This window comes from Callionymus lyra, chromosome 6 (assembly GCF_982586985.1).
Source record: "Callionymus lyra chromosome 6, fCalLyr1.hap1.1, whole genome shotgun sequence".
NCBI classification, from domain to species: Eukaryota; Metazoa; Chordata; class Actinopteri; order Syngnathiformes; family Callionymidae; genus Callionymus; species Callionymus lyra.
Genome location: NC_141823.1, coordinates 2378203 through 2395665, shown reverse-complemented (window position 1 = coordinate 2395665; position 17463 = coordinate 2378203). Strand labels below are relative to the sequence as shown.

At 39.4% G+C, this 17463-nt stretch overlaps 1 protein-coding gene across 3 annotated transcripts in view; it reads right to left on the bottom strand.

Moving 5' to 3' along the window:
• Positions 1–17463, bottom strand: part of phkb (phosphorylase kinase, beta) — a 133334-nt gene that overhangs the window by 104482 nt on the left and 11389 nt on the right. For all 3 annotated transcript variants that reach the window (XM_087793017.1, XM_087793016.1, XM_087793018.1), the window contains one exon: positions 6504–6642. In XM_087793017.1, the coding sequence (XP_087649143.1) occupies positions 6504–6642 (139 nt within the window). The remainder of the gene's footprint in view (positions 1–6503; positions 6643–17463) is intronic.

The window sequence follows — 17463 nt, the reverse complement described above, 5'->3', positions numbered from 1 at the left end:
ACTAAAGAACCAGACTTTATTAACGGAGTCCAAACTCTCGCACGAGCTCATGAATGTATTAAACATCATCACAGCGACATCACTGCTACATTCAGACTCACTTTAATGTCGTTCTGTCTCTGAGGCTCTAAGAAATAATGTGACTTTAAATCAAGCTCCGTCTCAATTCCCGTCAAAGAAGCAGATGTTTGGCATCAGAGTGTTATTCTTGCTGTGATAGACTCTAGTGGGACGAGGATCGTGGATCAATCCCATCAACAAACACCATCAATAACAACACTTGGCAAAAACAAGTCCTTGTGACTCGTCCCAGGTCTTTGCACACACACTTCATGACCATCATTTAGCAAGACTTCCTTTCTCAAGCTAGATCTGCAATGTGAAGCAGCAGGGAGGAGAATCAGCACCTCCAAATCTGAGTCCATGGTTCTCAGTCGTTACAAGGTTAAGAGGACGAAGGCTCAAGTATCTCTGGGTCTTGTTCACGAGTGAGGGAAGATTGAAGCGTGAGATTGTGCTGGTGTCAGCAGTTATGTAGACGACGCAACAATCTGTGGTGGTAGAAAGAGAGCTGAGCCAAAAGGCAAAACTCTCTCCATACCAGTCCATCTACGTCTCTACCCTCGTCTATGGTCAACAACGGTGGGTAGTGAAGTACAAGTGGCTGAAATGAGTTTTCTCCGCAGAGAAACAACAAGATAATCAACATTATTTGTCTTTAAACATCAACTAGTATCAACTCTGGTGTCATTAAACATCAACTAGTATCAACTCTGGTGTCATTAAACATCAACTAGTATCAACTCTGGTGTCATTAAACATCAACTAGTATCAACTCTGGTGTCATTAAACATCAACTCGTATCAACTCTGGTGTCATTAAACATCAACTAGTATCAACTCTGGTGTCATTAAACATCAACTAGTATCAACTCTGGTGTCATTAAACATCAACTAGTATCAACTCTGGTGTCATTAAACATCAACTAGTATCAACTCTGGTGTCATTAAACATCAACTAGTATCAACTCTGGTGTCATTAAACATCAACTCGTATCAACTCTGGTGTCATTAAACATCAACTAGTATCAACTCTGGTGTCATTAAACATCAACTAGTATCAACTCTGGTGTCATTAAACATCAACTAGTATCAACTCTGGTGTCATTAAACATCAACTAGTATCAACTCTGGTGTCATTAAACATCAACTAGTATCAACTCTGGTGTCATTAAACATCAACTAGTATCAACTCTGGTGTCATTAAACATCAACTAGTATCAACTCTGGTTTCATTAAACATCAACTCGTATCAACTCTGGTGTCATTAAACATCAACTAGTATCAACTCTGGTGTCATTAAACATCAACTAGTATCAACTCTGGTGTCATTAAACATCAACTCGTATCAACTCTGGTGTCATTAAACATCAACTCGTATCAACTCTGGTGTCATTAAACATCGACTAGTATCAACTCTGGTGTCATTAAACATCAACTAGTATCAACTCTGGTGTCATTAAACATCAACTAGTATCAACTCTGGTGTCATTAAACATCAACTAGTATCAACTCTGGTGTCATTAAACATCAACTAGTATCAACTCTGGTGTCATTAAACGTCAACTAGTATCAACTCTGGTGTCATTAAACATCGACTAGTATCAACTCTGGTGTCATTAAACATCAACTAGTATCAACTCTGGTGTCATTAAACATCAACTAGTATCAACTCTGGTGTCATTAAACATCAACTAGTATCAACTCTGGTGTCATTAAACATCAACTAGTATCAACTCTGGTGTCATTAAACATCAACTAGTATCAACTCTGGTGTCATTAAACATCAACTAGTATCAACTCTGGTGTCATTAAACATCAACTAGTATCAACTCTGGTGTCATTAAACATCAACTAGTATCAACTCTGGTGTCATTAAACATCGACTAGTATCAACTCTGGTGTCATTAAACATCAACTAGTATCAACTCTGGTGTCATTAAACATCAACTCGTATCAACTCTGGTGTCATTAAACATCAACTAGTATCAACTATGGTGTCATTAAACATCAACTAGTATCAACTCTGGTGTCATTCAACATCAACTAGTATCAACTCTGGTGTCATTCAACATCAACTAGTATCAACTCTGGTGTCATTAAACATCAACTCGTATCAACTCTGGTGTCATTAAACATCAACTCGTATCAACTCTGGTGTCATTAAACATCAACTAGTATCAACTCTGGTGTCATTAAACATCAACTCGTATCAACTCTGGTGTCATTAAACATCAACTAGTATCAACTCTGGTGTCATTAAACATCAACTAGTATCAACTCTGGTGTCATTAAACATCAACTAGTATCGACTCTGGTGTCATTAAACATCAACTCTGGTGTCATTAAACATCAACTAGTATCAACTCTGGTGTCATTAAACATCAACTAGTATCAACTCTGGTGTCATTAAACATCAACTAGTATCAACTCTGGTGTCATTAAACATCAACTAGTATCAAGTCTGGTGTCATTAAACATCAACTAGTATCAACTCTGGTGTCATTAAACATCGACTAGTATCAACTCTGGTGTCATTAAACATCAACTAGTATCAACTCTGGTGTCATTAAACATCAACTAGTATCAACTCTGGTGTCATTAAACATCAACTAGTATCAACTCTGGTGTCATTAAACATCAACTAGTATCAACTCTGGTGTCATTAAACATCAACTAGTATCAAGTCTGGTGTCATTAAACATCAACTAGTATCAACTCTGGTGTCATTAAACATCGACTAGTATCAACTCTGGTGTCATTAAACATCAACTAGTATCAACTCTGGTGTCATTAAACATCAACTAGTATCAACTCTGGTGTCATTAAACATCAACTAGTATCAACTCTGGTGTCATTAAACATCAACTAGTATCAACTCTGGTGTCATTAAACGTCAACTAGTATCAACTCTGGTGTCATTAAACATCGACTAGTATCAACTCTGGTGTCATTAAACATCAACTAGTATCAACTCTGGTGTCATTAAACATCAACTAGTATCAACTCTGGTGTCATTAAACATCAACTAGTATCAACTCTGGTGTCATTAAACATCAACTAGTATCAACTCTGGTGTCATTAAACATCAACTAGTATCAACTCTGGTGTCATTAAACATCAACTCGTATCAACTCTGGTGTCATTAAACATCAACTAGTATCAACTCTGGTGTCATTAAACATCAACTAGTATCAACTCTGGTGTCATTAAACATCAACTAGTATCAACTCTGGTGTCATTAAACATCGACTAGTATCAACTCTGGTGTCATTAAACATCAACTAGTATCAACTCTGGTGTCATTAAACATCAACTCGTATCAACTCTGGTGTCATTAAACATCAACTAGTATCAACTATGGTGTCATTAAACATCAACTAGTATCAACTCTGGTGTCATTAAACATCAACTAGTATCAACTCTGGTGTCATTAAACATCAACTAGTATCAACTCTGGTGTCATTAAACATCAACTAGTATCAACTCTGGTGTCATTAAACATCAACTAGTATCAACTCTGGTGTCATTAAACATCAACTAGTATCAACTCTGGTGTCATTAAACATCAACTAGTATCAACTCTGGTGTCATTAAACATCAACTAGTATCAACTCTGGTGTCATTAAACATCAACTAGTATCAACTCTGGTGTCATTAAACATCGACTAGTATCAACTCTGGTGTCATTAAACATCAACTAGTATCAACTCTGGTGTCATTAAACATCAACTCGTATCAACTCTGGTGTCATTAAACATCAACTAGTATCAACTATGGTGTCATTAAACATCAACTAGTATCAACTCTGGTGTCATTCAACATCAACTAGTATCAACTCTGGTGTCATTCAACATCAACTAGTATCAACTCTGGTGTCATTAAACATCAACTCGTATCAACTCTGGTGTCATTAAACATCAACTCGTATCAACTCTGGTGTCATTAAACATCAACTAGTATCAACTCTGGTGTCATTAAACATCAACTCGTATCAACTCTGGTGTCATTAAACATCAACTAGTATCAACTCTGGTGTCATTAAACATCAACTAGTATCAACTCTGGTGTCATTAAACATCAACTAGTATCAACTCTGGTGTCATTAAACATCAACTAGTATCAAGTCTGGTGTCATTAAACATCAACTAGTATCAACTCTGGTGTCATTAAACATCGACTAGTATCAACTCTGGTGTCATTAAACATCAACTAGTATCAACTCTGGTGTCATTAAACATCAACTAGTATCAACTCTGGTGTCATTAAACATCAACTAGTATCAACTCTGGTGTCATTAAACATCAACTAGTATCAACTCTGGTGTCATTAAACATCAACTAGTATCAAGTCTGGTGTCATTAAACATCAACTAGTATCAACTCTGGTGTCATTAAACATCAACTAGTATCAACTCTGGTGTCATTAAACATCAACTAGTATCAACTCTGGTGTCATTAAACATCAACTAGTATCAACTCTGGTGTCATTAAACATCAACTAGTATCAACTCTGGTGTCATTAAACATCGACTAGTATCAACTCTGGTGTCATTAAACATCAACTAGTATCAACTCTGGTGTCATTAAACATCAACTAGTATCAACTCTGGTGTCATGTAGTGAATGTTCTTCAAGACGCAGTAACTTCTCATCATGACCATGTTTTAAACGTATTACTTTATAAAGTTGCTCTGAAATCTTGACGAACGAGAGGTTACGAGAACCTGGACCAGACGACGGCGAGGCAGGATCATCTCCACGTACATTCAACTCTTCCCTGGCACGATGTGATTACAAGTGAATTATGGCCTCGGCTCCGACGGACGTCTGGCAGCTGTCGACGCCAGATAAAGCTCTTCACGAGACCTCGCTGTCACTCGAATCAATTATGGCGCCGGCGACCGCGGCGGCATCAGCACTTTTTTACTCAGACGGCTGGCACTCTGGGAGCGCCGCGGGTCAAAGGTCGGGATAATAAAGGCTTTAGATATGGACCCCGGGGGCGGCACTTGTTTACCTCCTGCAGGTGAGGAGTGACGGCGCTGTAAATGTGGGATCAACACGTGATTGACAGCCGAGAGAGGCCGGGTTTTGAACCTTTTTCTCCTCATTCAACGGCAACATGAGAAGGTTGAGGTGATGATGTTTGACCTTGAGCTCACTATAGTGAAGACGCTTAAGCTCCAGCATGACTTCACGAGCGGAGGAAACATCTAGTTCAGGATCCTTCATGACTGTAAACATTAAAGCACCAATACGTAAGATGGAACTGGTCTATTCTGGCTCCCCCCAGGGTCAGAACCGTGTAACTGCAGTGTCCTTGAAAGCTGGTTGTGCTGGTGTCAGTTAATGTCTTAACGTCCAAGTGACCTCATACTTCAGTGACTCTCTCTGACTGACAGTTTGGTGGTCATGTGACTCACGTAGTGACTCTGAGTGACAGCTAGGGGGCGCTAGAGAGCAGTGTCTGGAGCTGCTTAGACTGACATATAATGGGAACAAATTGAATTGTAATTATAAAGTGACAGAAGCTCAGAGACCGATAACATTATGAGACGAACAATTATGAGAGAGAGGTTTGTGCTGCTGACACACACTGATACACACACTGAGAGATACACACTCACACACTGATTGAGAGATACAAACATACACACTCACACACACACAATCACACACCAGGAGACACACACTCACACACACACACTCACTCACTGAGAGACACACACTGATTGAGAGATACAAACACACACACACTGAGATACACACTCACTCACACACTCACACTCACACACTCACCAACACACACTCACTCACCAGGAGACACACACTTACACACATACACACACACACACTCACTCACCGAGAGACACACACTCACAAACACACACTCGATTACTCAGAGAGAGAGAGACACACACACTCACACACACACTTACTCGCCGAGAGACACACACTCACACATACATATAATCACACACACACTTACTCCCCGAGAGACACACACTCACACACACACGCACTCACTCACTCGCAGAGACACACACTCAGAAACACACACACAGACAGACCTAGACTAACACACACCAACCCAACCCACATAAAGACACAACTTTAGATACACACAAGCATTCTACTTGTACACACCCATTCAACAGTAAACACACAATAAAACAGACACAAACAATCACAGTATGACATGTTAATCATACATACACACATACACATTAAGGCACACACACATACAAGTATATAAAACACACTTGAAAATATACAAACACACACAAAGGAATATACACACCAAGACACATAAATAATGGACACGCACTCATAAAATATACACACATAGAGACAAAATGGAACACAAAAACAAGTGCACAAATGTGCGTCTGTTTATATATTGTGCGTCAGTGTTGTGTGTTTGTGTTGTGAGTCTGCTCACCTGTAGGCCAGAGCCAGAGCCCAGGCTCCTGCAGCACAGTACAGAGAGTCGCGCACCTTGGCCTCCTTGCAGCCGGAGCATGTCTGGACCGGGAACAGGCCGGTGGTGGGACTCTGGTAGTTGAGGATCGTGGTCTTGACTGGACAGAGAAGAGAACGAGCTTCAAGTACTGGACAATACTACACATATATACTTGTTACTACACTATCACAACACCAGAGTCAAGTACTGGACAATACTACACATAAATACTTGTTACTACACTATCACAACACCAGAGTCAAGTATTGGACAATACTACACATATATCCTTGTTACTACACTATCACAACACCAGAGTCAAGTACTGGACAATACTACACATATATACTTGTTACTACACTATGACAATACCAGAGTCAAGTACTGGACAATACTACACATATATCCTTGTTACTACACTATCATAACACCAGAGTCAAGTACTGGACAATACTACACATAAATACTTGTTACTACACTATCACAACACCAGAGTCAAGTACTGGACAATACTACACATATATTCTTGTTACTACAGTATCACAACACCAGAGTCAAGTACTGGACAATACTACACATATATTCTTGTGACTACACTATCACAACACCAGAGTCAAGTACTCCACAATATTACACATATATACTTGTTACTACACTATCACAACACCAGAGTCAAGTACTGGACAATACTACACATAAATACTTGTTACTACACTATCACAACACCAGAGTCAAGTACTGGACAATACTACACATAAATACTTGTTACTACACTATCACAACACCAGAGTCAAGTACTGGACAATACTACACATATATACTTGTTACTACACTATCACAACACCAGAGTCAAGTACTGGACAATACTACACATAAATACTTGTTACTACACTATCACAACACCAGAGTCAAGTACTGGACAATACTACACATTAATACTTGTTACTACACTATCACAACACCAGAGTCAAGTACTGGACAATACTACACATAAATACTTGTTACTACACTATCACAACACCAGAGTCAAGTACTGGACAATACTACACATATATTCTTGTTACTACAGTATCACTATATAACGTATTAACCTGGTATCGTGATACATATTGTATCACAAGATACTTCAATAAAGTCCGTCCATACTTGACTATACTCACTACTACCACCAGGTGTCACTACATGTTACGACATAGCTCAGACAGTAAAATTATTGGGTTGTGGCCAAAATAAGTTGCTGGTTCAATTCCACCTTCAGATAAGTTTGTGTACCTGAGCAAGACACTTAACCCTGACGGTGAGCTGCGTCGCAGTCTACTCCCATCAGTGTGTGAACGGGTAAAACGAGTCAAAGGTTGCTTTGGAGACAAGCATCGGCCAAATGCATAAATATTAAATAATAAACATGTATTGTTAGCTACCTTAGCTAGTGGCTAACACTGATGTGAAATGAAGCGCCCCGTAACACTTGTTTGTTTCTGTTGAAGAAGTTCCTACTAGTTCTTATAAGACACAACAAAGAATAAAGTGTAGTGTAAAGTAAACAAACATGCTAGCTTAGCTAGTGGCTAACACTGATGTGAAATGTAGCGCCCCGTAACACTTGTTTGTTTCTGTTGAAGAAGTTCCTACTAGTTCTCATAAGACACAACAAAAAATAAAGTGTGGTGTAAAGTAAACAAACATGCTAGCTTAGCTAGTGGCTAACACTGATGTGAAATGAAGCGCCCCGTAACACTTGTTTGTTTCTGTTGAAGAAGTTCCTACTAGTTCTTATAAGACACAACAAAAATAAAGTGTGGTGTAAAGTAAACAAACATGCTAGCTTAGCTAGTGGCTAACACTGAGGTGAAATGTAGCGCCCCGTAACACTTGTTTGTTTCTGTTGAAGAAGTTCCTACTAGTTCTCATAAGACACAACAAAAAATAAAGTGTGGTGTAAAGTAAACAAACATGCTAGCTTAGCTAGTGGCTAACACTGAGGTGAAACGTAGCGCCCCGTAACACTTGTTTGTTTCTGTTGAAGAAGTTCCTACTAGTTCTTATAAGACACAACAAAGAATAAAGTGTGGTGTAAAGTAAACAAACATGCTAGCTTAGCTAGTGGCTAACACTGAGGTGAAACGTAGCGCCCCGTAACACTTGTTTGTTTCTGTTGAAGAAGTTCCTACTAGTTCTCATAAGAGACGACAAAGAATAAAGTGTGGTGTAAAGTAAACCAACATTTGAAACATGCTAGTTTAGCTAGTGGCTAAAGTGAAATGTAGCGCCCCGTAACACTAAAAAAAAACTGTGACTTTCTAATTCCTTAGACTGACTTGTATGTGATCGACTCGTGCTTCGAACGCGACAAATGTTTTTAAAAACCCAGTCAAACCATATTTCCTGTAATCAAGGTAACTTAGGCCTCGTGAGACTCGTGGCGTCGGATTGACTTCCTGTTGGTGAGCGACGACCTCCAGTCCTGAGGCCGGTGTGTAGCAGATCCGACGGTTGTGTTGAATTCATTTGTGCGTTATTGAAAGCAGGTGTCGTCGCAAGGACACGCACGTGGACGACGAATCGATAGCGTGTCCTGAGGCTCGGTGCCGTGTGTTCACACATGAGACGGCGAGCACTTCATTAGCGCAGAAGGTTGACAACGTGAGGAGCTTTCCTGATGTTCACTTCACCTCCTTCCTCCGCCGTCACGTCAGGTGCACCCCCACTCGCCCCTCGCCCCTCGCCCCTCGCCCCTCGCTCTTCGCCCCTCGCTCGCTAACAAACGACACCAAACGAATAACGGATGTCGCCGGCGTTAGCGGCGGAATAATGCGCCGATGAAAAATGGAGCGCTACCACCAGACGGATCGGCGGCGAGCCGACCTCCGCTGGGGGGCGACGCCGGCGAGGCAGGAGTAAATGACTTTTCTCCCAGAAGCCTTCACTTTGAGCGTGTAATATGTCAGCCGGCGCATTTACAGAATGTCTGCGATCTGTTTGTATTAAGAGCTTGCATCCGTCGCGGCGTGGCGTGAGATGAATGTCGCGACGACGAACTCGCGGCCGAGGAACTCGCTGATGGATGGAGTCGAGGAGTCGAGGAGTCACGACTCGTCAGGATGAACGACAAGAACGACGACGACAAACGACAACAACGTTTGCTGGAAATCTCCATCTTTTGTCTCTGACGGGGGTGTGTCGGGGGACCTCGAGGAACACAAAGACCACCAATACGTTCTAATCTTCTACCTGTACATTTAAAAAGTGTTACACGTGGTACATTTAACCTCACTTCAGCTAGCACTGTTAGCCGCATGCTAACCTAGCAAGTTTAGCGCTCTGTGGTAACTTAGCCATGAACTAACCACCAAATACAGCACATCAATCGTACAGATTATTATATAAATGATATGTAAACATTCCTGCTCGAGACCTCGGCTCATGCAAGGGTTGATGTCATTGGTTGTTTGACATTTCACCTAAAGAAACAGTGTCTTTGTAATGTACAGGCCATGCAAGTGTTACACGGTTATTCATCTCATTTTTTCTCCTTTCTTTTTGTTTATTAGGGTGACTGGGGTCCATCCCAGCTACATAGGGCGAGAGGCGGGGGACACCCTGGACAGGACACCAGTCGGTCTCAGGACACACAAAGACACACAACCATTCACACACACACTCATACCTAAGGATCATTTTCCCAAAGTTCTCAATCAACCTCTGTATGTTTTTGGACTGTGGGAGGAAACCGGAGTGTCCGGAGTAAACCACGCAACACGGGGAGAACATATGAAATCATTTTGCACTAACCGTTGCCCATTTTAGAATTTTAAATTAACCTGTATGTTTGTTTGTGGGAGGAAACCGGAGTTCTCCGACAGAGAATCATTTTAATCATCAAATTATGAATATGAGGTTAATTATTGTAATAATTCATTATTATTATGAATTATGAATATCTTTTTATTTGGACTTTGTTCTTTTTTTTTGGTCTTTGGTCTTTGGTCTTTTTATTTGCAATTTGGTCTTTATATTTGCCGTTTGGTCTTTTTATTTGCGCGTTGTTCTTTTCATTTGCACTTTTGTCTTTTTTTTGCACTTTGTTCTTTATATTTGCATGTTGGTCTTTTTATTTGCACGTTGATCTTTTTATTTGCACGTTGTTCTTTTCATTTGCACTTTGGTCTTTTTATTTGCACTTTTTTCTTTATATTTGCATGTTGGTCTTTTTATTTGCACGTTGATCTTTTTATTTGCACGTTGATCTTTTTATTTGCACGTTGTTCTTTTTATTTGCACGTTGATCTTTTTATTTGCACGTTGATCTTTTTATTTGCACGTTGTTCTTTTTATTTGCACTTTTTTCTTTATATTTGCATGTTGGTCTTTTTATTTGCACGTTGATCTTTTTATTTGCACGTTGATCTTTTTATTTGCACGTTGTTCTTTTCATTTGCACTTTGGTCTTTTTATTTGCACTTGGATCTTTTTATTTGCACTTTGGTCTTGTTCTTGCTCTCATGGAACTTCTGTACCTATTATCGTCTGTGAACAGGAAGCTGATGTTCCCTCAGCAGATCTCCAGAGGGATTCATATGAAACATATTGACGAGTCACGTCTTCCTTTCCTATCATGACCCAGTTGTCGGTGTCAAGTGCGAGAACTGGACCCGACCAGGACCAACAGTTCCACAACGGCAGCATTATGTCAGTGGATCCGAGTCAGAGAAGAGTCACGACTCACGAGTTAATGTCGATCCGGACTCATCGCGATCAACGTCAACCACAGAAGAACGTCTCTCCGAACACGAACTACACTGACGGTCCGGTCGTCGCACTCGTCCGTCAGCACTTGAGCTCGACGGCACGTGTTCACGACACAAAACTCCGTCAGCACAAAAACAAACATTTCTCCAGCAGCGTCTCGAGATGTTTTTCCTCTTCTCTCATCATCGCCGCTGGTTCGGCAGTGAGTCGCTGATCGTGGAGCACAGACTGTCGGAGACATTAGCGGCTGATTTAGTGGGACATTAGTTTGATGGATGATGTGGCGGAGAAAACTCTCAACAACTGCTGATTTGCATCCTGGGAAACTTCCAGTGGCGACTTCCGTCCGATCATCATTTACGTCGCGCGACTGATGAAGACCTGCAGTGGAGGAGACGTTGAGTCCAGCTCTTGCTAAGCGACGCCGGCACCTCCAGTCGTCATCGTCCTGAGACGTCCTGAGACGTCACGAGACGAGACGGACGTCTTCAGGTGGAAAATACTGATCCAGACAATGACGGTCTTGTGGGGAAACTGGAGGGCCACCAGTGGTTCCTAGTCTGCAATCTGAGTGAAAAGTCTTGTTTTGTTTGATGGGAAACCATATAAAGTAACAATTCAAGTCCCTGGTTTATTATGGGGTTAAATTCTGAAATGAACCAAATCTGAAAAGTTCTGGCCTCGTAATCCCGCCTTGCTCTCTTTATAAAGCTTTCCCAAAGTGTCATTGGCCAGATTTGCCAAGAAGCTCTTTATTGCTACGATCTTCTTAAGAACGCTCTGAAAGAAGGATGAGTTTCACAGGGTGACACTTAGCTTAAGAAGATATTCTACTAAGAAGGAAATGTAAGATGGATTGATTCATCTCAGAACCAGCGTGGTGAGCAGTTCCCACTAAGAGCTTCTTACGAAGCCTCTTTGTCTTCATCTCAATGTTCTTCTAAGAAGGCCGTTAAGAAAGCAGGTGTATCTTAGCCAAACCATTCTTATGAGCCTTTTTATGTCCTTCAAGTAATAGTTCACTTCAGTGAGTCATCTTTTCTTTTTTAATAGTTATAGACAATAATGTTTGTTTATTTTAATGTAGCGACTGGAGCTCAGTTCTCTTCATCTTCATCTTAAAAAGATGTTAAAAACATCCAAACGCCTTCAAACTGCTCGACTGTAATGTCTTTTATTGAATCTCCACATGAGAAAAATTGATCATAAAACAATTAAAAAAGCTCTCAGTGTTTATTGTTTACATTGTTAGCTTTCGCGATAAATACCCAGTGTTTCCTGTCTGTGTAGCATGTTAGCCATTTAGCTTCTGCTACAAACAATCTTAAAATAAAGACTTGTTTGAGTTTTTTTAGGAACAGTTTCTAAAATACTGGTGATGACATTTTATTTTTAACAGTTTCTCTAGTTAACCTGGTCCATGTTGGTACGTGACATAGTGTTTAAGTCTTGTACTCAATAAAATGGTTCAAAAGCTGTGGAGGTATTTGGATGTGTTGGATCTGCCAGTAGTGTTTTATTTTGTCAATTCAACCAGTTACACTTTACTTTTGTAAGTACCGTATTTTACGAACTATAAGTGTCTCCGGAGTACAAGTCGCTCCAGCCATAAAATGCATAATAAAGAAGTAAAAACATATATAAGTCGCACTGGAGTATAAGTCGCATTTTTGGGGGAAATTGATTTGATAAAATCCAAGAACAGACATGTGATCTTGAAAGACAAGTTAAAATAAAACTAGAGGCAACAACAGAATAATGTTACGTTACATGAAGTGAGAACCTGGTATGTTAACATAACATATGAAGAGTTATTCAGAGAACTATAGCATCAATAACTAACTAGTTTACCAAACCATCCGTGTAACTCCAAATAACTCTTCATTCTCGTGTCACTTTTAAACAACTAACTAACTCCGGAGGTAGAAGATGCTTCCTCTTCTACGTGGAAATGATCAACACAGGCCTAGAGCGCCCTCTGGTGGTTTAGTGTGAAAATAACATGTGAAATGATATACTGCTAATAATGTGGTAATAATTTCACACATAAGTCGCTCCAGAGTATAAGTCACCCCCGGACAAACTATGACAAAAACTGCGTCCGGAATATACGGTAGTTATTTATATTTTTAAAGCTCTTTTTCAGACCAGGGTCACAAGGCGCTTAAACAATCAAAACAATACTCAATAAAATGGTTCAAAAGCTATGGAGGTATTTGGATGTGTTGAATCTACGAGTAGTGTTTTATTTTGGAAATTTAACCAGATGCACTTTACTTTTGTAAGTACCGTATTTTCTGAACTATAAGTGTCTCCGGAGTACAAGTATCTCCAGCCATAAAATGCATAATAAAGAAGTAAAAAACATATATAAGTCGCACTGGAGTATAAGTCGCATTTTTGGGGGAAATTTATTTGATAAAATCAACACCAAGAACAGACATGTGATCTTGAAAGACAAGTTAAAATAAAACTAGAGGCAACAACAGAATAATGTTACGTTACATGAAGTGAGAACCTGGTATGTTAACATAACATATGAAGAGTTATTCAGAGAACTATAGCATCAATAACTAACTAGTTTACCAAACCATCCGTGTAACTCCAAATAACTCTTCATCCTCGTGTCACTTTTAAACAACTAACTAACTCCGGAGGTAGAAGATGCTTCCTCTTCTACGTGGAAATGATCAACACAGGCCTAGAGCGCCCTCTTGTGGTTTAGTGTGAAAATAACATGTGAAATGATATACCGCTAATAATGTGGTAATAATTTCACACATAAGTCGCTCCAGAGTATAATTCTCACCCCCGGACAAACTATGACAAAAACTGCGTCCGGAATATACGGTAGTTATTTATATTTTTAAAGCTCTTTTTCAGACCAGGGTCACAAGGCGCTTAAACAATCAAAACAATACTCAATAAAATGGTTCAAAAGCTGTGGAGGTATTTGGATGTGTTGAATTAAAATCTGCCAGTAGTGTTTTATTTTGGAAATTTAACCAGATGCACTTTACTTTTGTAACTAGTTTCCTGCCGAAACTATCTTGTCAAAACGAGGTCCCAAGATGAAGCAGAAAAAATACGTTCAAATCCTATTTTTAAGGTGCGACACGGATCTCACAAACCACTTTTGTTATTTCTATTTTCCAAACATTACTGCGTCCTCCTGGTTTGAGTCCAGGGTCCGCAGGACAGATTTGCAACATTTAATAAAGTTCCTGGGGTTAAGTGGGCTTCAGGAACAAAGGTCAAAGCATGAATTCACCTGGTGTCGCCGCATTAAAACAAGGTCACGTGTCTTAAGAAGGTCAAGAGTCTAATAGGCACAGAGAGTGACCCGCGGGGTCAGAGTTCAGACCTGGACGTGGACGGAGATGATCTCAGCGGGTCGGCCTCGTAAATAAGAGCTGAGCCAGAGAGCAGGAGACATGATGAGCGTCGGGGTCGTCCATCGTTCACTATTCTTCTCGGGATAATGGAAAACAAGTCTGCAATCACGGCGGCGACAATAGAGCGAGGAGGAGGCGAACGGAACCGGTTTGATTTGTCATTGTCAGCTCAGCCCGGCGTCTGCGCCGCACCGGAGGAAGCAGGTATATTGGCGAGCGGGTCTGGCGGGCGCCGATAACAAACGCTGGCTTTGTTTCCCCCGGGATTTGGACCAATGGCTTCCAACCGATACCATAATTAAACAGTCGTCGGTGCGACTCCTCGCCCCTCCTGCACTCTGACAGATTCTCAACTGAAATCTATGGAGTTTAAACGCAGCTGCCGAGGCTGATAAACACAAATCGGTTCCAGCTCCGAGCCGCGCCCTCGACTCACACCAGTCTGGACCAGACGAGTCGTCAGAACTTTCTCCTCCGACCATCGTACGAGTCACTGATGAGGAATAAACTTGATGATGTCGTCCTTATAGTTCACTTCAGCTCTGATGCTTTTTATGACCATTAATGTCAACATCAACATCAACATTCATGTTTCAATGGTTTCAATGGTTTCAATGGTTTAATGGTTTAATGGTTTAATGATTACAATGGTTTCAATGGTTTAATGGTTTCAATGGTTTAATGATTACAATGGTTTCAATGGTTTAATGGTTTAATGATTACAATGGTTTCAATGGTTTAATGGTTTCAATGGTTTAATGATTACAATGGTTTCAATGGTTTAATGATTACAATGGTTTCAATGGTTTAATGGTTTCAATGGTTTCAATGGTTTAATGATTACAATGGTTTCAATGGTTTAATGATTACAATGGTTTCAATGGTTTAATGGTTTCAATGGTTTAATGGTTTAATGGTTTAATGGTTTAATGGTTTAATGGTTTCAATGGTTTCAATGGTTTAATGGTTTAATGATTACAATGGTTTAATGGTTTAATGGTTTAATGGTTTAATGGTTTAATGATTACAATGGTTTCAATGGTTTAATGGTTTCAATGGTTTAATGATTACAATGGTTTCAATGGTTTAATGGTTTCAATGGTTTCAATGGTTTAATGATTACAATGGTTTCAATGGTTTAATGGTTTCAATGGTTTAATGATTACAATGTTTTAATGGTTTAATGGTTTCAATGGTTTAATGATTACAATGGTTTCAATGGTTTAATGGTTTAATGATTACAATGGTTTCAATGGTTTCAATGGTTTCAATGGTTTAATGGTTTCAATGGTTTAATGATTACAATGGTTTCAATGTTGACTGATAAAGATGTCAGTCTTCAAGATAAGGAACAAAGATGATGTCGATGATGAAAGTGAAAAATGTTGTCTCGCTCAGACGTTGTGACTGTATTGATTCCAACGGACAACAATTGTAATATTTAACTCAATAAAAGTCTGTGTTTGATGATTTGATTTATTTTATTTTTCTGTTGTTTGGGGGAAAACGATATAAATGAAAGTGTTTTATATCAGGAATCTATATTAAAGTTGTTTACAATTAAATGTTGCACAACAAAATAACAACATTAGCTCATAAAGCTTTGTTTTATGACGAGACGACATAACTCTTTATTGTTTTACATTACATTTTTTTATTCATCATCTTCAAATAAAACTATTTAAAATAGTAATGCAATGAAATGACATCTCAAGCTTATAAATATAACTTAATGTTTGCGTTGTTTTTTTCATTTTAGTTTTAAGTGTCATTTTGTCCCTTCTTTACTGTGGGTTGACGACACCTCGCATTATTCTTCTTTTAAAAGAGGAAACGCATAAATAACATCCAAATACCTGTATAGACAATAGAAGGCGTGTCTCTGTCTGAGTGAAGATTGAAGTACAAATATATTTAGATTTAATGACTGTATTATTATAATACCTGAGCATGTAGACGACTCTCAGTGAAGGTTCAAAGAAGATCTTTCAGAAGGTTCATGTCTTCATGGACTGTTGGTTATAACTACATCCAACTATAAGTCCATGATATTTGAAACATCATATCAAAGAGTCTTGAGACTTTAAATGTTTCTACTGCAGATGTTCAAGATGTTCTTCATTCAGTTCCGTAACACACTCACGAAGAGACCTAACACTCTCCACCATGATGGTTTCATTGTTGTCCTGGCTTTACCTGAGTATTAGTGATGTGTTGATGAGGCTTCACAGTTGTGTAGCACTGTATCATGATACATCGCTTCACTACACAACTGTATCATGATACATCGCTTCACTACACAACTGTATCATGATACATCGCTTCACTACACAACTGTATCATGATGCATCGCTTCACTACAAAACTGTATCATGATACACAACTGTATACACAACTGTATCATGATACATCACTTCGCTACACAACTGTATCATGATACATCGCTTCACTACACAACTGTATCATGATACATCGCTTCACTACACAACTGTATCATGATGCATCGCTTCACTACAAAACTGTATCATGATACACAACTGTATACACAACTGTATCATGATACAGTGTAGTGAATACACTGTATCATGATACAACATCTTCACTACACAACTGTGTCATGATACAACGTCTTTACTACAAAACTGTATCATGATACAGTGTGTTCACTACACTATTGTATCATGATACAGTGTTTTCAATAAACAACTGTATCATGATACAGTGTTTTCACTACACAACTGTATCATGATACAATGTCTTCACTACACATCTGTATAATGATACAGTTTCTTCAA